At 48.7% G+C, this 19,740-nt stretch overlaps 2 protein-coding genes across 10 annotated transcripts; both read left to right on the plus strand.

Moving 5' to 3' along the window:
* Nucleotides 1-72: 72 nt before the first annotated feature.
* On the plus strand, nucleotides 73-18,255 carry si:ch211-236d3.4 (protein FAM107B). Of its 6 annotated transcripts, XM_019356828.1 has the most exons (6): nucleotides 6,869-6,891; nucleotides 7,302-7,371; nucleotides 7,823-7,901; nucleotides 15,293-15,497; nucleotides 16,363-16,522; nucleotides 17,495-18,255. In XM_019356828.1, the coding sequence occupies exons 1-6, from the start codon at nucleotides 6,884-6,886 to the stop codon at nucleotides 17,600-17,602; spliced, it is 630 nt and encodes a 209-aa protein (XP_019212373.1). In that variant the 5' UTR covers nucleotides 6,869-6,883; the 3' UTR covers nucleotides 17,603-18,255. The 6 variants fall into 6 exon arrangements, with proteins under 6 accessions (XP_005462623.1, XP_025762836.1, XP_025762837.1 ...); XM_005462566.4 differs by lacking the exons at nucleotides 6,869-6,891; nucleotides 7,302-7,371 and adding an exon at nucleotides 73-293; XM_025907051.1 differs by lacking the exons at nucleotides 6,869-6,891; nucleotides 7,302-7,371 and adding an exon at nucleotides 437-493.
* On the plus strand, nucleotides 10,926-14,872 carry LOC109201215 (uncharacterized). Of its 4 annotated transcripts, none has more exons than XM_025907049.1 (3): nucleotides 10,926-12,977; nucleotides 13,264-14,251; nucleotides 14,586-14,872. In XM_025907049.1, the coding sequence occupies exons 2-3, from the start codon at nucleotides 13,286-13,288 to the stop codon at nucleotides 14,808-14,810; spliced, it is 1,191 nt and encodes a 396-aa protein (XP_025762834.1). In that variant the 5' UTR covers nucleotides 10,926-12,977; nucleotides 13,264-13,285; the 3' UTR covers nucleotides 14,811-14,872. The 4 variants fall into 4 exon arrangements, with proteins under 4 accessions (XP_025762834.1, XP_025762833.1, XP_025762835.1 ...); XM_025907048.1 differs by having other exon boundaries at nucleotides 13,330-14,251; XM_025907050.1 differs by having other exon boundaries at nucleotides 13,330-14,147; nucleotides 14,258-14,872.
* Nucleotides 18,256-19,740: the final 1,485 nt, after the last annotated feature.

Here is a 19,740-nt window from a genome sequence, read left to right on the forward strand (position 1 = left end):
CTCCTCCTCGCAGTCACACTGCGTGAGCTTGGCTGGCCGCTCCTCTCTGGTTCCTGCTGGTATGAAGTTTTCGAGGTCGCCTCACAGTCTGGAGGGTTAACGGAGCCCAGCGACCGGGCTGTCAGGCTGCCAGGCAGCAGGGCGAGCAGGAGGAGGGGAAGGCGGAGGAGGGGGCGCCAAGGCTGCTGGGAAAAAGCAAAAGAAGAAGAAGGAGAAGTTGTGGGGAGGACGTAGAGCTGGGGAGAGGCCTGGGCAGGGCTCCGAGGATCATGGGAGCAGTTTATGGAAAGAAGGTGAGTGATAAGCGCTGATAAAATGAAGGATGAGCTGTTCATTATTGCTGACTGAAATCACGACCTCCCACCGTACGAGTGTTTCAGAGTCTCCGAGAATAAACAAGGTTTTTGGCGCTGAGGTTCTGGTTCTTTAGCGTCAAACGCTCACCTGGATCATGTCTCAGATCACCTGGCTCCAGACGTTCATCACCTGCTCGGTAAGGTTCGACTTCCAGAGAAACGGAATGAGTCACATGAGCTCATGAGCAGAGGTCAGAAATCATTTCAGAAACTTTTATTTGAATTTTTTGAAAAAGCACCGCTTTACAAAAAACACCTCAGAACGTCCAACAAGATGAGTGCACACCTGAATCAGCTGATCCACCTCGAGCACAGGAAGTGAGTTATTCTGAGGTCAGAGTGGGAGAGGCTTGGTGCTGCACATCTTTTAATTACAGATTTTTAACTCGTTCAGATGATTTCCTGAGATTCATGTTTGGCTTCGAAACACCTCAGAACAAAGAAGCACCTGCTCTCACCTCAGAGCTTTAGCCAGGTGGGAACTGAGCAAGTCTGAGAGAGGACGAAGGCCAATCGTACGCCTCTCCGATCAGGGTGAGGATGACTGCAGAGTGGAATTCCACAGGGGAGGAGACAGCGGGAATGCGACCTTAGAGGAAAGCCGAGCTCTCGCAGATATTCAAATTATGAGGTGCAGCTGTCGGCGAGGCTGAAGGCCTAGTCCAGGGGTCTGCAACCTTTAACACCCAAAGAGCCACTTGGACCCAGTTTCCAGACAAAAGAAAACACTAGGAGCCACAAATACTTTTTGAAATCTAAAATGAAGATAACACTGTATATACTGTTTTTGTGCTTTGTGCGGACAACTAAAGTAAGTAAGTAAAGTTTATTTATTAAGCACTTTTCACAGACAGGCAGTCACAAAGCGCTGTACACAAATATTAAAATAAACAATACAATCAATAGACATTATACACAATGTAAAAGATCAAATGTAAATAATGTAAAGAATATAAAATGCGTAGATCAACAAAAGGCTTGTTTGAACAGAAAGGTTTTTAACTGCTTTTTAAAAGAATCCACAGAGAAACTAAGGTGTGCTGCTTATGTAATCCATGAAGTGCTACAGAGAAAATTACATTTTATTTATGTAATTAACACATTTTGAACTCTTAAAGAAATATAACAAAAGGAAAGACACCCAGCTGAACTAAAATGATCCATGTAGCAAACAAAAACTGTTATGAGCCGCCACCCTTATATCACCTTTGGGCTGTTGGAGCCTTGACCTGACTTTTAAAAAGTAACTGGAAAAAAAAGCACTATGCCGTTAAAAAAAAAAAAGATATTTGCAAAATTCTGCCTAAATATCTATTTTACCCTGTTAATGTGTGTGGCGGGGCGTGGTCTGCAGTGCCGCTGCAGGGGAGTCGGACGCACCTGAGCGGCACCCGCAATCGCGCCTCGCCGCCTTAAAGTCTGTGCTCTCTCTGCTGTTGTGTTGTCGGGCTGTGAGCTGAGACGCTACAGCCGGCTTTATGCGTACAGCAACCGTGTGTGAAAAGTGGTCAATAAAGAGATGCTGAAAAGCGTGTTCATGCAAACATCGTCGGGTGTCATGTTACGGCTGTGTGCAGACAGGAATAGGACCCAAGGTGCAGACTCCGGAGACAGTCATGAACTCAAAACAGCTTTATTGCTGAACAAAGAATATCTACAAAACCTAAACTGAGAAGAAACTAACAAAACACACACAGGGAGCCACAGGGAGATACACACAGCATGAGGGACGACGCGACACTGACTCAAAGAAACACAGGGTTTAAGTACACTGGGAAGTAACGAGGGGAATGAGACACAGGAGGGCACAGCTGGGAGAAATCAGAACTAACGAGACAAGGGAGCAAAGCAGGACACATTCACATAAGACCCGGACCTTCAAAGTAAAACAGGAAGTAACACAGACTGAACTTACAGACACAGACTCACAGGCAAGCACTACAGAGGGAACAGAGGTGGGAACAGGGCAGACACAGACACTGACTGGACACGAGGATATAGCCGACAGGGGAGACAGCAACTAAGGATAACACAGAGACATAAACCATCAGACAGAACTTCAAAGAAACCAAAGACTAGAAATTATAAATATAATAAACTCAAAACCCTGGGTCAACGACCCAGGCATCCTAACAGTACCCCCCCTAAAGGGCTGGCTCCCAGACAGCCCAAACCTAAACACCAAAACAAAAACAACCCAACCAGGGCGGGCGGTGGGGGAAACAGGACGGAGGGCTCGAAACAAACCAAACAAGGAGCCAGAAACAAAAAAGGTGCAAACACCGGAGCCCAGAAAGCAACATAACAAAACATAGGCGCACGACAGGCGCAGGCGGCCAGGAAAAACAGGTCACACAAAGTTCAGGGGGCCGGCCGGGCGGGAGGCCCCGGAGGACGACGACCCAAGAGTCCAGAAAAAGTTCAGGAGGCCGGCCGGCGGGAGGCACCGGCGGCGACGGAGCAGGTCAGGAGGCCGGCCGGGCGGGAGGCACCGGCGGCGACGGAGCAGGTCAGGAGGCCGGCCGGGCGGGAGGCACCGGCGGCGACGGAGCAGGTCAGGAGGCCGTCCACGACGGCGAGGATGCCCAATCATCGGCCCGGAAGGAGGCCGTCCACGAAGGCGAGGACGCCCAATCATCGGCTTGGAAAGTGGCCAGAAAGGACGAGCAGGCCGGACAGGACGTGCAGGCCGGACAGGACGAGCAGGACGAGCAGGACCAGGACGTGTAATCAGAGGCCTGGAAGGAGGCCGGCGCTGTAGAGGCGCAGGATGTGGTCCGGACGTCGGCGTGGCCGAGGCAGGACCAAGCGAAGCTGTAGCCGAGGCCAGACCGGGCGAAGGCGAAGACTCGGAGGCCGGACCGGGCGAAGGCGAAGACTCGGAGGCCGGACCGGGCGAAGGCGAAGACTCGGAGGCCGGACCGGGCGAAGGCGAAGACTCGGAGGCCGGACCGGGCGAAGGCGAAGACTCGGAGGCCGGACCGGGCGAAGGCGAAGACTCGGAGGCCGGACCGGGCGAAGGCGAAGACTCGGAGGCCGGACCGGGCGAAGGCGAAGACTCGGAGGCCGGACCGGGCAAAGGCGAAGACTCGGAGGCCGGACCGGGCAAAGGCGAAGACTCGGAGGCCGGACCGGGCAAAGGCGAAGACTCGGAGGCCGGACCGGGCAAAGGCGAAGACTCGGAGGCCGGACCGGGCAAAGGCGAAGACTCGGAGGCCGGACCGGGCGAGGGTGACGCTGCAGGCGACGCTGAAGCTGGACCAGACGACGGCGGAGCTGAAGCCGTAGCTGGACCAGGCGAGAACGAAGCCGTAGCTGGACCAGGTGACGGCGTGGGAGCCGCAGGAGGTGGCACTGCAGGCGACGGCCTGGGAGCCGCAGGTGGTGGCACTGCAGGCGACGGCCTGGGAGCCGCAGGTGGTGGCGATGAAGGCTGGACGGGCCCTTCGGACCCTCCAGTGGAGGCAGAAGGCTGGACGGGCCCCTCGGACCCTCCAGCGGGAACAGAAGGCTGGACGGGCCCCTCGGACCCTCCAGCGGAGGCAGAAGGCTGGACAGGCCCCTCGGACCCTCCAGCGGAGGCAGAAGGCTGGCGCGGTTCTCCAGACCCTCCAGCGAAGGCAGACGAAGGCTGGACGGGCCCCTCGGACCCTCCAGCGGAGGCAGACGAAGGCTGGACGGGCCCCTCGGACCCTCCAGCGGAGGCAGACGAAGGCTGGACGGGCCCCTCGGACCCTCCAGCGGAGGCAGACGAAGGCTGGACGGGCCCCTCGGACCCTCCAGCGGAGGAAGACGAAGGCTGGACGGGCCCCTCGGACCCTCCAGCGGAAGCAGACGGTAACTGAGCAGGCGACTGAGCTGAGAGGTGAGCCAACGTTTGAGCTATGGATAGAAGTTTAAGTTCTATTGACTGTTGTAACGATGGTAGTAATGGTGGGTTAGGTGGTGGATTAGCAGTAAGCTGAGCTAGTTCCCCTGAGCCTCCGGAACCTGAAGAAAACCGCTGGACGGGCTCACCTGAGCCTCCAGCGAGGTCAGAAACAGGTGCAGGTACCTGCCGGATACCGGCCTCTCCCACCCGAGGAGAAGGTACGGGTGCCGCGACAGGCACCGGAGCAGGGACCAGCTGGACCTCAGCCTCCCTCACCTGAAGCACTGAAACAGGTGCAGGGGAATGCTGGGCCCGAGCCGCCCTGGGAGCAGGAACACAACTGGGCGAAGGAGCAGGGTCAGAAAACACAGAATCCTCTAAAATGTTTTTTAGCTTCCTACCACCACCATGTCTAATAGTCTTAACAGTCTCAGTTTTAGCAGTGTTCATATGATTGTCTTTTTCCAGCTTAGAGGGAGCAGAATGAAAACAGTCATTATAACTCACCACGGGGAGTGGCTCAGCAGAGACAGAGTGGCGACTGCGTGAATGTCGCTTTCTCCGGGAAGTGGGAGGTGGCAAACTGGGCTGCGAACCCTCCAAAAGACCGGGCTGCGACGAGGAAGCAGAGAGTTTGTGAAGCTCAGAACGTGGCAGACCCAAAAACAGAGCGAAGGATTGCAGCGGAGTGAGTCTACCGTCCGGCGTCACGTAATCCCTCTTCCTCCGCTGCTTAACCTTCTTGTCGGACTGGTAATCCAGGGGTGGAGGCGGAGGTGTAGCGACTGGAGAGAATGAGCACGTGCTCAATCTGATCGCCCGAGGCATAGGCGCCGGCTCGGCCGTGGCCATGGCAGTTTGGAGGCTGCGGGGCCCTCCGAAAGCCAAACGAGACCCATAGAAGGGTGACTGGAGCTCCTGGGCATGCTTAGCCTCCTGCCTCACGCTCTCCTTGAGGAAGGCAGAAACTGCGGGTCGCCGATACCAAACGGAGTCTGCTGGGTCCATAGTATGGTCGCGTCGTTCTGTTAAGGTGGGCTGTGTGGCAGGCTGGCAAGGAGGAGTGGTGGACCCAAAGTGCAGACTCAGACTCAAGGGATGAACTCAAAATACTCAGCTTTATTTGCTGGCACAGGGAAACAAGCATACAAAGCAAAGCAAACTAAACTGGGAAACAACATAAACTCACGGGAAACACAGGGAGATCCACACAGCATGGGGGACGACGCGACACTGACTCAAAGAAACACAGGGTTTAAGTACACTGGGAAGTAACGAGGGGAATGAGACACAGAAGGAGGGCACAGCTGGGAGAAATCAGAACTAACGAGACAAGGGAGCAAAGCAGGACACATTCACATAAGACCCGGACCTTCAAAGTAAAACAGGAAGTAACACAGACTGAACTTACAGACACAGACTCACAGGCAAGCACTACAGAGGGAACAGAGGTGGGAACAGGGCAGACACAGACACTGACTGGACACGAGGATATAGCCGACAGGGGAGACAGCAACTAAGGATAACACAGAGACATAAACCATCAGACAGAACTTCAAAGAAACCAAAGACTAGAAATTATAAATATAATAAACTCAAAACCCTGGGTCAACGACCCAGGCATCCTAACATCGGGTCTGCCGTGATATGTTTACAATGAGACTTCTGGTCCCGAACCTCTGCGCACAGCGTCTGCAAATCGGGGCTTTCATCTTCATGCAGGACTGTAAGCTGTCATCTGTGAGGCGGGAGCGGTGTTTGTTTTTAACATAGTTCACGGTGGAGAACAGCTGCAGACATAATGTGGATCCGAAGACCCATAATTGGCCTATCTGGGGTTGAAAGTCTGGATAAATGTACGGCGTTTCGGCGGGTACACCGGCTTCCGCGAGTGTGACGTTTATTTTGAGCGATGAAAAAATAATAAGATATACTTTTATTTTTATATTTCAAAATCACAATAATCTTCCAATTTAGAACTACAAGTTAAAAAAAAGAACTAAACACAAATAAAATACACTTCAGCTAAATACTTCTTCTATTTTCCCAAACCACCCGGAGCCGCAAAATAAGGACTAAAGAGCCGCATGCGGCTCCGGAGCCGCGGGTTGCCGACCCCTGGCCTAGAGGTTTGTCTGTTTTCAGTGCAGCAGGTGGAGACGGGCTCGGAGCATCGAGTTTCAGGAATGATCTGGGGGCGTTCACACTGACTCTGGAAACGTGTTCAAATTACCACACACACACAAACAGACAGACACAAACTGTATGTGTGTGTCTGTGTCTTTAATCGGGCAGATTAAGGTGATCCAGCAGTGAGTGAAGCAGCAGGGAAAGATCAAAGTGATGAGGTCAGAGGTCAGAGTGGAAGCTCATACACAGTTGTGAGATGTGTCCCGGCCTGCGGTCCAATCACATTCCTTGCTCGATCAGATGATGCTAGCTGGTGCTAGCGCTAACCTGCTACAGTCCTCCTCACCGCCGACACCGGCCTCGGAGCTGCAGCTGTGCCACTGCCGAGAGTCCAGCAGGAGGCAGACTGTCCTCAGGGTTCCGGTGGTCTTCTGTTTACTGTTCCCTTTCCAGCAGCAGGCCGGAGCTCTCATCTTAGCTGCTCATCTTCACATCTGTGCTGAGGTCTGTAACACACCTGTTCTTCATGCACAGGTGTGCCTCGGCTCTTCTTCAGCCTGAGCTGCAGATACGGTCCTCCAGGGCCAATCACAGCACGTTTTATTACTTCAGCTTTCATCTGTTGCTACGGGAACCCAGAGACTCAGACCTGTGGTCAGAAGCTGGTGACCTGAGCACAAGTGCAGCTGCGTCTTTCTCACTTCGTCATGTTTGTTTTTCATTGTGAAAACTGGTGAAAGTGTCTCTGTTCTTATTTTTTGGGTTCAAATTTTTTTGATGTCGTTGGCTCGTATTTTCTGCTCTGACCTGGACTGTTTAACCCTTTCACACCCAAAAACCTGAGATCAGCTGATTCTGGGTCAGCTGACTGATGAAGTGATGTCAGGATGAGGGCTGTGAGCGTGTTGGACTGTTACACCCCCGACTGACGTTGTTGTTTTCAGGCTCAAAAGATGTGTGAGGACCCCCTCCACCCACCTCCCATCCCCCACTCCTGAGGTCTGGCTTTTTAAGGTGGATCATTAAGGTGGCAGCAGCAGCTGAAGTTTCTGAGGGTGATCTCACACACATGAGGCTGGCTGTCTCTGTGATCAGTGATCAATAATAATCTGATGCTTTTACTGTGAAAGTTCAGTTGGCGCTCTCATTCTTCCTGCTGTCTCAGTGTTGGTTCTTCTGTCAGAGGAGGAGGAATAATTCTGCTGATAAGAACAGAGAAAGCTTTTAGCAGTGAGGTGTCAGGGTCTCCACCTGTGAGACTCACCTGTGTGATTAAACGAGTGAATGGAAGCTTGAAGCTGTGACTGCACTTGTTCCTGTTTCACCTGATTTTGCCAGGTTCAGGTTTTTTAAACACCTGGATTCACTGCGTATGTTTCTTTTTCTCTTCTTCTTAGTTGGACATTTCCCACTGCTCTCATCCTCCTACTCAGCTAAATGATGAGCCTTTCTTCTTTTTTTGCAGAAGGCGTATAGCATTGACCACGAGGCTCTGCCAAAGCAGCCGCACCGCGTGACAAATGGAAAGCAGCCAAACAGCGAAGGTGAGTTAGACCGTCTCAGGTAATAAAGGCAGTACGACCTGTGAGCGGCCGATGTCACAGACCTGTTCTAGAATAGAACAGAATAGCCTTTTATTGTCATTGTACATGTACAACAAAACTGTGGGTGCTCGACACCAACTGTGCCAGAGTAAAATATTTATAAGTTGCAAAGTGCTCGGAGGTAGTCCAAAAGGACTTGGTCTGAATAGAGTCTGTGTGTGAGTGGCCTGAGTGAGGGTTTATTATAAGGGAGTATTAATTAATGCTTCAATCTTAAATATGATCAACCATTTCTCTAATAATCGGCTATGTACCACAGGCCTTCAAGGTGGCTGTAGTTAAACCTTTACTCAAAAATCATCTCTAGACCCAGCTGTCTTAGCTAATTATAGGCCAATCTCCAACCTTCCTTTCATATCAAACATCCTTGAAAGAGTAGTTGTCAAACAGCTAACTGATCATCTGCAGAGGAATGGCTTATTTGAAGAGTTTCAGTCAGGTTTCAGAGCTCATCACAGCACAGAAACAGCTTTAGTGAAGGTTACAAATGATCTTCTTATGGCCTCTGACAGTGGACTCATCTCTGTGGTTGTCCTGCTAGACCTCAGTGCAGCGTTCGATGCTGTTGACCATAATATCCTATTAGAGCGATTAGAACATGCTGTAGGTATTACAGGTACTGCACTGCAGTGGTTTGTATCATATCTATCTAATAGACTCCAATTTGTACATGTAAGTGGAGAGTCCTCTTCACACGGTGAGGTTATTTATGGAGTTCCACAGGGTTCAGTGCTAGGACCAATTCTGTTTACATTATACATGCTTCCCTTAGGCAGCATCATTAGAAGACATAGCATACATGTTTACTGCTATGCAGATGACACGCAGCTCTATCTGTCCATGAAGCCAGGTAACACACACCAATTAGTTAAACTGCAGGAATGTCTTAAAGACATAAAGACCTGGATGGCCGCTAACTTTCTGCTTCTTAATTCAGATCAAACTGAGGTTATTGTACTCGGCCCTGAAAATCTTAGAAATATGGTATCTAAGCAGATTCTTACTCTGGATGGCATTACCTTGGCCTCCAGTAACACTGTGAGGAACCTTGGAGTCATTTTTGACCAGGACATGTCCTTCAACGCACATATTAAACAAATATGTAAGACTGCTTTCTTCCATTTGTGCAACATCTCTAAAGTTAGAAATATCCTGTCTCAGAGTGATGCTGAAAAACTAGTTCATGCATTTATTACTTCCAGGCTGGACTACTGTCATTCTTTATTATCAGGATGTCCTAAAAACTCCCTGAAAAGTCTTCAGCTGATCCAAAATGCTGCAGCAAGAGTCCTGACAGGGACTAGAAAGAGAGAGCAGATTTCTCCTGTTTTGGCTTCCCTTCATTGGCTTCCTGTTAAATCCAGAATTCAAAATCCTGCTCCTCACATACAAGGTCTTAAATAATCAGGCCCCATCTTATCTTAATGACCTTGTAGTACCATATCACCCTATTAGAGCACTTCGCTCTCACACTGCAGGCCTACTTGTTGTTCCTAGAGTATTTAAAAGTAGAATGGGAGGCAGAGCCTTCAGTTTTCAGGCCCCTCTTCTGTGGAACCAGCTTCCAGTTTGGATTCGGGAGACAGACACTATCTCTACTTTCAAGATTAGGCTTCAAACTTTCCTTTTTGCTAAAGCATATAGTTAGGGCTGGACCAGGTGACCCTGAATCCTCCCTTAGTTATGCTGCAATAGACGTAGGCTGCTGGGGGATTCCCATGATGCACTGGGTGTTAGGGTTAGGTCTCACTGTCACCAAAGTGCTTGCTCATAGTGGGTCATATGATTGTTGGGTTTTTCTCTGTTGTATTATTGTAGTGTCTGCCTTACAATATAAAGCTCCTTGAGGCGACTGTTGTTGTGATTTGGAGTTGTATAAATAAAACTGCATTGAGTCGAACTGATTGAGGCCGGTTGGTGAGAAAGTGTTTGATCCAGGAACAGATGACAGGGCGGATCTGGGATCGATGTATGGGATTATGTTGTTGAACGCTGAGCTGTAGTCCATGAAGAGCATCCTCATGCAGCTCTTCCGGTTCTCCATTCATTGAGGCTGCTGTCGGGGGTTGGGTGCTCTCTCTGCTGTTTACTGATGATAAGTTGGAAGTGATTGAGTGCTGAGCTAACATTAGCATCCGGGGGGATGTAAACAATAGTAACTATGGCTACCGTTAGCTTGCGGGGTAGATAAAAAGGCCTGGCCTCCAAGTCTGGTGTGACTGTTTAGAATTCTGCTGTTATGGCACCAGTCCTGAAGCACCACCACCCCTTCCTTACCAGAGTCTTTGTTGTGTGTGTGTGTGTGTGTGTGTGTGTGTGTGTGATGGCCCAGAGGAACATGAAGCTGATGATCAAACTTCTTCCCGACATGTTTTCTTTTTGCTGTGTTTGAACCTTCGGGGCCACCATACACCATAGTTAGAAATATAAATGAATCCAACATACGCACAGGTGTAACTCACACAGCTGTGATTGGTCAGGGTTGGACCATGTGACTGAAAATAAGCATGAAGTCGACAGTGTTTCTATCAAAGATAAACATGACGTCAGGCTTGATGATCTGTCCATTCAGCAAGAATAACAAAAGTGTTTAAAGTCGCCGACAGGAAGTGTGAATATTGTTGTGAGATCATCATTATTTATCTTCGTGGTCCGCATGCAAGCCACGCTGAGAGTCTGCTCCAGGCTGCAGTGAGAGTCAGTGCCTCCATCAGGGTGGCAGCGGGATTTCAGGCTGGGTGGAGCTGCTGGCTGATGAATAGGAGCAGCGTGGGAAATGGTCCTGAGGAGGAGGGGCAGTCCGCGTGTCACGTGACCGCCGCCTGGCTCTGAGCTGAGCAGGAGAGCAGGAGCAGAGGAGCAGAGGAGCTCCGGTAGCATGGAGCCCAGCGCCGCCCGGGGGAGGGTGGTGAAGTCCGGTAAGACCCGGCCGTGGACAGAGCATCGAGCTGTGACGGTGTGAGCTGCTCTCAGATCAGATTCATGCTGGGGAAAATCAGCTTTCAGCTTTTTGAATCTTTTACTCCACAAATGGAGAAACGACCTCAGTCATTCACACTTTTAATGCTTTTCACTAAAATTATAATTGGGCTGTGACGTCATCTCTAAGTAAAAAACGTTTAAAAATAAACAGGACTTTAGTATAACAGCTGGAAGTTTTAATGATCTCCAAACTGGAAATGGAGCCTTCATCAGCTTTGTGTTTGAATCAGAAACATTTCTGCACGTTTGTGTTTGTGCTCAAGTTTTACTATGTGAGGATCTGAGAGCACGGCTGATGGTGGTGGTGTGGATGATGATGGTGGTGGTGGTGGTGGAGTTGTTGCTGCTCCTGTCTGTTCAGCATCTTCTTAAGTAATTGAGGTGCTGCGTTGTCCCAGAGCTGCTCACAGCTCATGAAGCACTGTGAGGAGCGTAGGCTGATGAAGATGAAGTCAGCGCTGGCAGTGGGAGTTCACATCCTCTGCTTGAGTTTCAGCCTCGGCAACAGGGAATCGTGGAGAGCTTCAGTGTTGATAATGCTGGTGTTGATGGTGGTGGGTGTAGTGGTGGTGTTGATGTCAGTGGTGGTGCTGGTGTTGATGATGGTGGTTGTGTTCATGGTGGCTGTGTTTATGATGGTGTTGATGGCTGATCGTCAGGTTTCTGACACGAAGCAGCGTTTCCTCAGCAAGCCTGTCAGCGGTTTGTCTGCTCTGATTTAGAGTCTGCGGTGAACTGATTGAGGGAAAGAACAAGCAGACGCGTTATGGCCTGCCGTTACAGAGCAGCGCAGTCACGTTTCCTCCCGAGGTGCGGCTCCAGCCTCAGACTCGAGCTCAAGTCGTCCGCTTCGCTGTAACCAGATCGGCGGCACTCATGGAGACGTCGATACAGAGAGGCTTTGGTCTGCACGTCCCACCTCCGATCAATACAAACCTCAGAACGTTTCAAAGTCCGGCAGACAAACACTGAGCTAACAGAGAGAGGCGGGTAAAGTTCAGCAGCAGAGCTCAAAACTGGCCTCAGCTCCCTGTTACTGTAACTTCTGGGGGTCCAACAAGTTTTTAATAACACTCAAAATGGATGATTAAACACAAACACAAAGTCAGCATGGCCTTCAGGTCATACACTGTCCATAAAAGATGTACACAGACACTGGTTTCTGCACCTCACTGTTAAACACGTTTGTTTTTAATTTAACCCTGGTCATTCACAATTCTTTAGGATTTAACACATAAAACGTGGAGATTATAAACTGAGCTCAAGCAGGAGCCATTAATAACAAGTAAAAAGTTTACATCACAAAAATAGATCAAATGAATGAATGTTTCAGGCTTGCTTGAGATGTGTTTCACACTTATTTCAGATGTGTTTCAGATATTTACAGACATGTTTCAGATGTGTTCAGGCACATTTTAGGTGTTTCAAGCTTGTTTCAGGCTTATTTCAGATGTGTTTCATAATTATTTCCGATGTGTTTCAGGCTTGTTTCAGGCTTGTTTCCAACATTTTCAGATGTGTTTCAGGCTTGTTTCAGACATTTTCAGGTGTATTTCGGGTGTGTTTCAGACATTTTCAGGTGTATTTCGGGTGTGTTTAAGGCTTGTTCCAGATGTGTTTCAGACTTATTTCAGATGTGTTTCAGGCTTGTTCCAGATGTGTTTCAGACTTATTTCAGATGTGTTTCAGGCTTGTTTCAGGTGTGTTTCAGACATTTTCCTATGTGGTTCAGGCTTGTTTCAGGCTTGTTTCCAACATTTTCAGATGTGTTTCAGGCTTGTTTCAGACATTTTCACGTGTATTTCGGGTGTGTTTCAGACATTTTCAGGTGTATTTCAGGTGTGTTTAAGGCTTGTTCCAGATGTGTTTCAGACTTATTTCAGATGTGTTTCAGACATTTTCCTATGTGTTTCAGGCTTGTTTCAGGCTTGTTTCCAACATTTTCAGATGTGTTTCAGGCTTGTTTCCAACATTTTCAGGTGTATTTCGGGTGTGTTTCAGGCTTGTTCCAGATGTGTTTCAGGCTTGTTTCAGGTGTGTTTCAAGCTTGTTTCAGATGTGTTTCAGGCTTGTTTCAGGTGTGTTTCAGAGTTGTTTCAGGTGTGTTTCAGGCTTGTTCCAGATGTGTTTCAGGCTTGTTTCAGGTGTGTTTCAGAGTTGTTTCAGATGTGTTTCAGGCTTGTTTCAGGTGTGTTTCAAGCTTGTTTCAGATGTGTTTCAGGCTTGTTTCAGGTGTGTTTCAGAGTTGTTTCAGGTGTGTTTCAGGCTTGTTCCAGATGTGTTTCAGGCTTGTTTCAGGTGTGTTTCAAGCTTGTTTCAGATGTGTTTAAGGCTTGTTCCAGATGTGTTTCAGACTTATTTCAGATGTGTTTCAGGCTTATTTCAGATGTGTTTCAGACATTTTCCTATGTGTTTCAGGCTTGTTTCAGGCTTGTTTCCAACATTTTCAGTTGTGTTTCAGGCTTGTTTCAGACATTTTCAGGTGTATTTCGGGTATGTTTCAGGCTTGTTCCAGATGTGTTTCAGGCTTGTTTCAGGTGTGTTTCAAGCTTGTTTCAGATGTGTTTTTAGAGTTGTTTCAGATGTGTTTCAGGCTTGTTCCAGATGTGTTTCAGACTTATTTCCTATGTGTTTCAGGCTTGATTCTGGCTTGTTTCCAACATTTTCAGATGTGTTTCAGGCTTGTTTCAGACATTTTCAGGTGTATTTCGGGTGTGTTTCAGGCTTGTTCCAGATCTGTTTCAGGCTTGTTTCAGATGTGTTTCAGGCTTGTTTCAGGCTTGTTTCAGGTGTGTTTCAGGCTTGTTTCAGGTGTGTTTCAGGCTTGTTCCAGATGTGTTTCAGGCTTGTTTCAGATGTGTTTCAAGGTTGTTTCAGATGTGTTTCAGGCTTGTTCCAGATGTGTTTCAGGCTTGTTTCAGGTGTGTTTCAGAGTTGTTTCAGATGTGTTTAAGGCTTGTTTCAGATGTGTTTCAGACATTTTCCTATGTGTTTCAGGCTTGATTCTGGCTTGTTTCCAACATTTTCAGATGTGTTTCAGGCTCGTTTCTGACATTTTCAGGTGTATTTCGGGTATGTTTCAGGCTTGTTCCAGATGTGTTTCAGGCTTGTTTCAGGTGTGTTTCAGGCCTGTTCCAGATGTGTTTCAGGCTTGTTTCAGGTGTGTTTCAGGCTTGTTCCAGATGTGTTTCAGGCTTGTTTCAGATGTGTTTCAAGGTTGTTTCAGATGTGTTTCATGGTTGTTTCAGATGTGTTTCAGGCTTGTTCCAGATGTGTTTCAGGCTTGTTTCAGGTGTGTTTCAGACTTGTTTCAGATGTGTTTCTGACATTTTAATGCTTGTTTCAGGTGTGTTTCAGATGTGTTTCAGGTGTGTTTCAGACATTTTCAGACTTGTTTCATGCTTGTTTGAGGCAGGTTTGTGTTTGCTGAGTGTTGCTGGAAGGTTTTGAATTGAAGTTTGCAGCAGGCTCCATGACTGACTTGCTCAGCTATGAACACTGTGAGTAGTGTGAGATGCTTGCTGCTCACAGAGATCAGTGCTGCAGCTCAGTGCGCTCCTACTGCCAGCTTTTCATTTCCTTCTACTGAACCTACTGACAAACTCCTGCAGCGGTCCATCCAATTACAGGAGCTCAGAGAAGTTTCTGATGGTTATCCGCTGTGTGCGATACACACAACAGGCCCGTTCCTATTTGCTGCAGTGGTGCCAACAGTTGGGAGGCTGTTGGAACAGCCGTCCACTTACTCTTTTCTGCGTGTCTGAGAGTGAACAGACATCCGGAGCTCGTTTCATTTTTCTGAAATATGAAGCTGGAAGGGGGACTCTGGTTGCACTCGAGAAAGGGTCATTGTGCGGCGTGACCTGACATGTGATCTGAATCCCAGAATATCTGAGGACGGGTTGGGTTCATTGTCCTTTCTCCTGTCTGACACAGATGCGCAGGCTGCAGGCCGGAAACTGAGGACGTCTGCCTCAAACACCCCGACTCACATGCACCACGAGCTGCTGCTAGTGCCCCCTGCTGGCTACACCTGCTGTCAGCGCCTTATCGAGACCTGACCCAATGAAGACGTTTCTCTAAAGCGAGGACATTTAAACACAATCCGGACTTTTTCACTGGGAAAGTTTTAAAGGGACAGTATTAATGATGTTTTGAGAACGGGGACACATTTACAGAGTGAGCAGAAACACAGGGAATGAGGCTTTTCTCAGCTGCTGTGATTGGACTGTGAAGATGTTTCAGGATGTATGATATCCTGCTAGCTTCTGCTGGGGGTTGCAGTTTGTCCAGCAGGTGGCGCTATGATTTGTTCTCTCTAACATTTTGTGTCCTCTTTGTGTCTGTAGCATCAGCATACGCCAGCCTGCAGCAACACGGCTCCGAAGGCGTCCATGGGAAGCCGTACCCAGTTGCCGTCTACGTACCCCGGCCGGATTACCTGGAGGGGGACGAGGACGCAGACCTCATCAAACCCAAGAAGCTGGTGAATCCGGTCAAAGCTTCGAAGAGTCACCAGGAGCTTCACCGCGAGCTGCTGAGCAGTTACAAACGGTAACGCTCTGATTAGTTTTAATTTTCCAAAGAACAAAGAGGAAGAAGAAGGGGCGGGGTCAGACATTGTGACTGAAGCTCGCACCTTCAGCTTTATTCAGAGTGTTTAAATCCACTCATGTTCAAGTCTGAAAGCTGAAAGTTTGAACTCGAGTCGCGCCGTCTGAACTATAAACCCCTCTGAACCCGCCTGTGTCTCAGGACGCAGTCAGAGATGTGTTTTTAGATTATTAGAGATGGATTTCATGGAAACATTTGTGGAAAAGATGTTTTTTAGTTGTGGGAGTTGGGGTTGATGGAGCCTCAGAATTAGATCATATTTCAGGGAAGTGAACGAGTTCCGGTCATGTGACACATCACATGCAGTCAACGACGCTCAGTGGACTCGTTTGTGTCAAAAGTTCGTGTGTTGCTTCCACTGTCAGCAGGACAGTGTTGCCACTTGTATTCAGAGCTTAATATCTGTGCCGAGTTCACAGAGAAGCTCCAGATGTTTGAGGGTGAACCGCTGCCGTGTGTCCACGGGTTTACCTGACACCCGCTGACCAATCAGCGTTCAGCGATGTAAACGCCGTTGCTGTGGTCGAGCTCGGGCCGTGAGGGGTTTGTGAAGTAGGCGCTGCTAAGCAACAGCCTCCCGCCGCCCAGGCCTCTGACTGCCGAGGACGCTGGGAAAGTTCTCACCTCATTCAGGAGGAGCAGCGAGGCACAAAAAACTTTATTTAAGCTCCAGGCCTGAAACACAAAGAGGTTAAAGGCTCCTGGAAAAGAGGAGGCGAGCCGCGTGAATGATTCATGAGGAGAGCAGAATGCTGCACACACACAAACAATCTGTGTGTGCGTGTGTGTGTCTGTGTGCGCACAGAGGGGGGGTCAGTGTGGAGATGAAGCCCGAGCTGCAACGGGTGCTGGAGTCCAGGAGGAGAGATCAGCTGATCAGACAGAGGAAGGAGGAGGACGAGGCTCGCAGGAAGGTTTCTCCTCTGGAGGCCGAACTGCTGAAGAGACACAAGAAGCTGGAGGAGGTAACACACACACACAGACACACAGACACAGACACAGACACACAGACACACAGACACACACACACACACACACAGACACACAGACACACAGACACAGACACAGACACACAGACACACACACACACACACACACACACACACACACACACACACACACACACACACAGACTCACACACACACACACACAGACTCACACACACACACACACACACACAGACACACAGACACACACACACACACACACACACACACACACACACACACACACACACAGACTCACACACACACACACACACACACACACAGACTCACACACACACACACACAGACACACAGACACACAGACACAGACACACAGACTCACACACACACACACACACACACACACACACACACACACACAGACTCACACACACACACACACACAGACTCACACACACACACACACACACAGACTCACACACACACACACTGGTAAATCACAGCGATATGGAATTCCAAAGCTGTGACGCTCTGTGTCACGCTACACAAGTTCAAAGACTCACATCATTTCTTCATGAAGTGCTCGCTGTGTGTACACCTGAGTGTGTGTGTGTGTGTGTGTGTGTCTGTGTGTGTGAGTCTGTGTGTGTGTGTGTGAGACTGTGTGTGTGTGTGTGTGTGTGTGTGAGACTGTGTGTGTGTGTGTGTGTGTGTGTGAGACTGTGTGTGTGTGTGTGTGTGTCTGTGTTCTCTTTACATTGGAGCTTGTCATCTCGATCACAGCTGATCATTCATTGTGTACCTGCAGTCGTACCGGTGCGCTCACCTGAAGCACGTAAACCTGTGGCAGCAGTGGCACAATGAGGAGCGCGTCACTGCTCAGTTGGCAGGTTTTCTTTATGCTGCGTGTGCTGTCCGTGACCTTTGACCCTGGTCCTGCTGATCTGAGAGGGGTTAATCCAGATGTTTCTGTGTATTTGTCTCCTCAGCTGGAGAGACAGCAGGAGCAGGAAGACCTGAGAGCCCCCGAGTTCGTTAAAGTCAAGGAAAACCTGAGGAGGACGTCCGTTCAGGGCAAAGAGGAGAAGGAGGTTTAGAGGCAGTGGGGGCGGAGACGGCAAGCATCCGAGGACACAGGTGCCGGCAGCTGGACGGGACGGCTGTGATGTCTCTCGGCAGCTTGGGTCGGTGGGTCTGAATCAGGACGCTACAGAGCAACACGAGCAAACGACAACCGCCTCCATGAGCAGATACGTGCGACTAAAGCAAGGAAACAGCAGGAGGCGCTGCTGCACAGATACGAAAGGACTCGTGAACCTGAACCTGTGCTCGTTTGAGTCTGAGCGTGTTGATTTGCTCTCCTGCACTGAACTTGTGCCTAATCTCACCTGTGAGACTCTCACAGATCAGATACTTTGATCACTTTGTCCTTCCCCTCTCATCTTCAACATGCTAATCACGTAGATTGATAAAACACTGACATGACTACAAACCTCAGTGGCAGATTTTACAGTTTTATTAGAGATTTTAAGCTCTAACTCTGAGAACTGTGTGTGATTCGAACCTGCGAGCTCCTCTCGGGGAAGCCTTACTTCCTGCGCTCACGGGACTCTGACGGGATCTTTGTGCACTTTAGACATTTACTGTGGAGACGGGGATTCAAATTTTACTGTTTGTATTTGTGTGTCTTTTATCGTGTTCAGCCTGACGTTTCTCGTGTGTCTGTTGATCAATAAAGGACTAACCCTGCTGTCTGGTTTCTTCTGCAGATTTCATTTAAAGTGTGAAACTGTGCTGCTGACACCACCTCCTCTCATGCTTCTCAGCAACAGGTGATACTGCAAACATGAGTATCACCTGTTGCCCCCTGCTGGATGATCCACAGCTGCTAGAGGAAACCTGACCTTCAACATCTGGATCACATTAAGAATAGGGTCTGCAGTCCTTCATTTCTCAGTCACTTTGCAGTCAGAGCTTCTCTGAGCTTCAGTGCTTCTTTTGTTACCTCCTTCATTAATGGGGAGGAGATGATGGAGGTCATGTTTGCCTGCAGTGCTGGTCTCCTGCACGCCTTCATTGACCTGCACTGGCTGCCTCAACGCAGGAATTTAGTGGCTTTTTATCAATAAGAACAGATTTATTAAGATGAAATGTAATTATTAGCTTCAAGTGAAAGAAAAGGGGAAAACAAAGTGTCTAAAAATGAGTTATATAAGAGGCAAAAACCATCAGAAAAGAAAGAATCAATCAGTCAGTACATGATTAACATTTACATGTTAGTAATGATGAATATAAAACTGAAACCACAGAGGAGGAGCCGAGGAAACGTTTTCTTCCTCGCTGAGGATGTGCCGTTTGGGTGGAGCGGAGTTGTGTTTATCCAGCAGGTGGCGCTGTGTTCCTGCTCAGCCTGTGAGTGGAAGAAGTTTTAGTTCGACTAACTTGTATGACTCGTTTGTTTTTGATGTTTAAAACAAAGAATCATGTAAAGCTTTCAGTTGAATTGTATTTTAAATGTCAGTTTGGAGGCCTGACACCCCTCTGGGTGCCTTTGTGGACACTTATTTTGAAGCATTTTAAAGAGGAAGTAAGGTGCAGTGTTCTCCAGTTACATCTGTTCTTTGTACAGGTGTGTAAATCTTACTTTAGGCTGAGGCTAATTACTGGAGAAAGGAAAAGTTCTGAGCCCAGGGGTCTGTAAGTCGGCGGTCTGGCCATGGTTCACGCCTCACTCTGCAGGGGTCACAGGTCTGATCTGATGAACAGCATCTGCTTTCTTTCCATTTCCTCACTTGTTCTTAACTCCAGCACAGACATACCTGGACTGTTTGGAAGTGTTTTCGCTCCTGGGGCTAACAGTTTAACAAAGCACCTGGCTGCATGTGTGAGTGCAGGTAATGATGGCAAAGATTCCCATGCTCACCTTTCAGAAGAAGCTGGTTCTCGTGTCGTCAGATGGACGTGCATAGAGCATGAGAAATCTACACGCCTGTTATAAATGCTGCTCTCACTGAACCACGCGCTTTAAAGATGGATGGAGCTACTGTGACGTCACCTGCTGGTTTCTGAAAGATCACATCCAGATGTTTTTCATCATCTCCAACTTGGATGAGCGAGGGATGGAGCTAACTGTGAAAAACTTTTTTTTAAGAGATGTATTTAATCAGGAAGTCCCGTGAGATGAACGACACGCTGATTCCAACTCACTAAGTTTGAAACAAGGTTGTGCGGTCTC

The sequence above is a fragment of the Oreochromis niloticus genome, linkage group LG5, assembly GCF_001858045.2.
Source record: "Oreochromis niloticus isolate F11D_XX linkage group LG5, O_niloticus_UMD_NMBU, whole genome shotgun sequence".
In the NCBI taxonomy this organism is placed as follows: domain Eukaryota; kingdom Metazoa; phylum Chordata; class Actinopteri; order Cichliformes; family Cichlidae; genus Oreochromis; species Oreochromis niloticus.

Excerpts from the sequence above, each read along its gene's own strand:
- si:ch211-236d3.4 (XM_005462563.4), top strand. The coding sequence starts at position 6,658 with ATGATGCTAGCTGGTGCTAGCGCTAACCTGCTACAGTCCTCCTCACCG. Across the intron at positions 6,862-7,822 it reads ATCTTCACATCTGTGCTGAG|AAGGCGTATAGCATTGACCA; the intron begins GTCTGTAACACA and ends CTTTTTTTGCAG. Across the intron at positions 15,498-16,362 it reads CTGCTGAGCAGTTACAAACG|AGGGGGGGTCAGTGTGGAGA; the intron begins GTAACGCTCTGA and ends GTGTGCGCACAG.
- LOC109201215 (XM_025907048.1), top strand. The coding sequence starts at position 12,805 with ATGTGTTTCAGACTTATTTCAGATGTGTTTCAGACATTTTCCTATGTG. Across the intron at positions 12,978-13,329 it reads GTGTTTCAGGCTTGTTTCAG|ATGTGTTTCAGACATTTTCC; the intron begins GTGTGTTTCAAG and ends GGCTTATTTCAG. Across the intron at positions 14,252-14,585 it reads TCAGGTGTGTTTCAGACTTG|TTTCTGATGGTTATCCGCTG; the intron begins TTTCAGATGTGT and ends AGCTCAGAGAAG.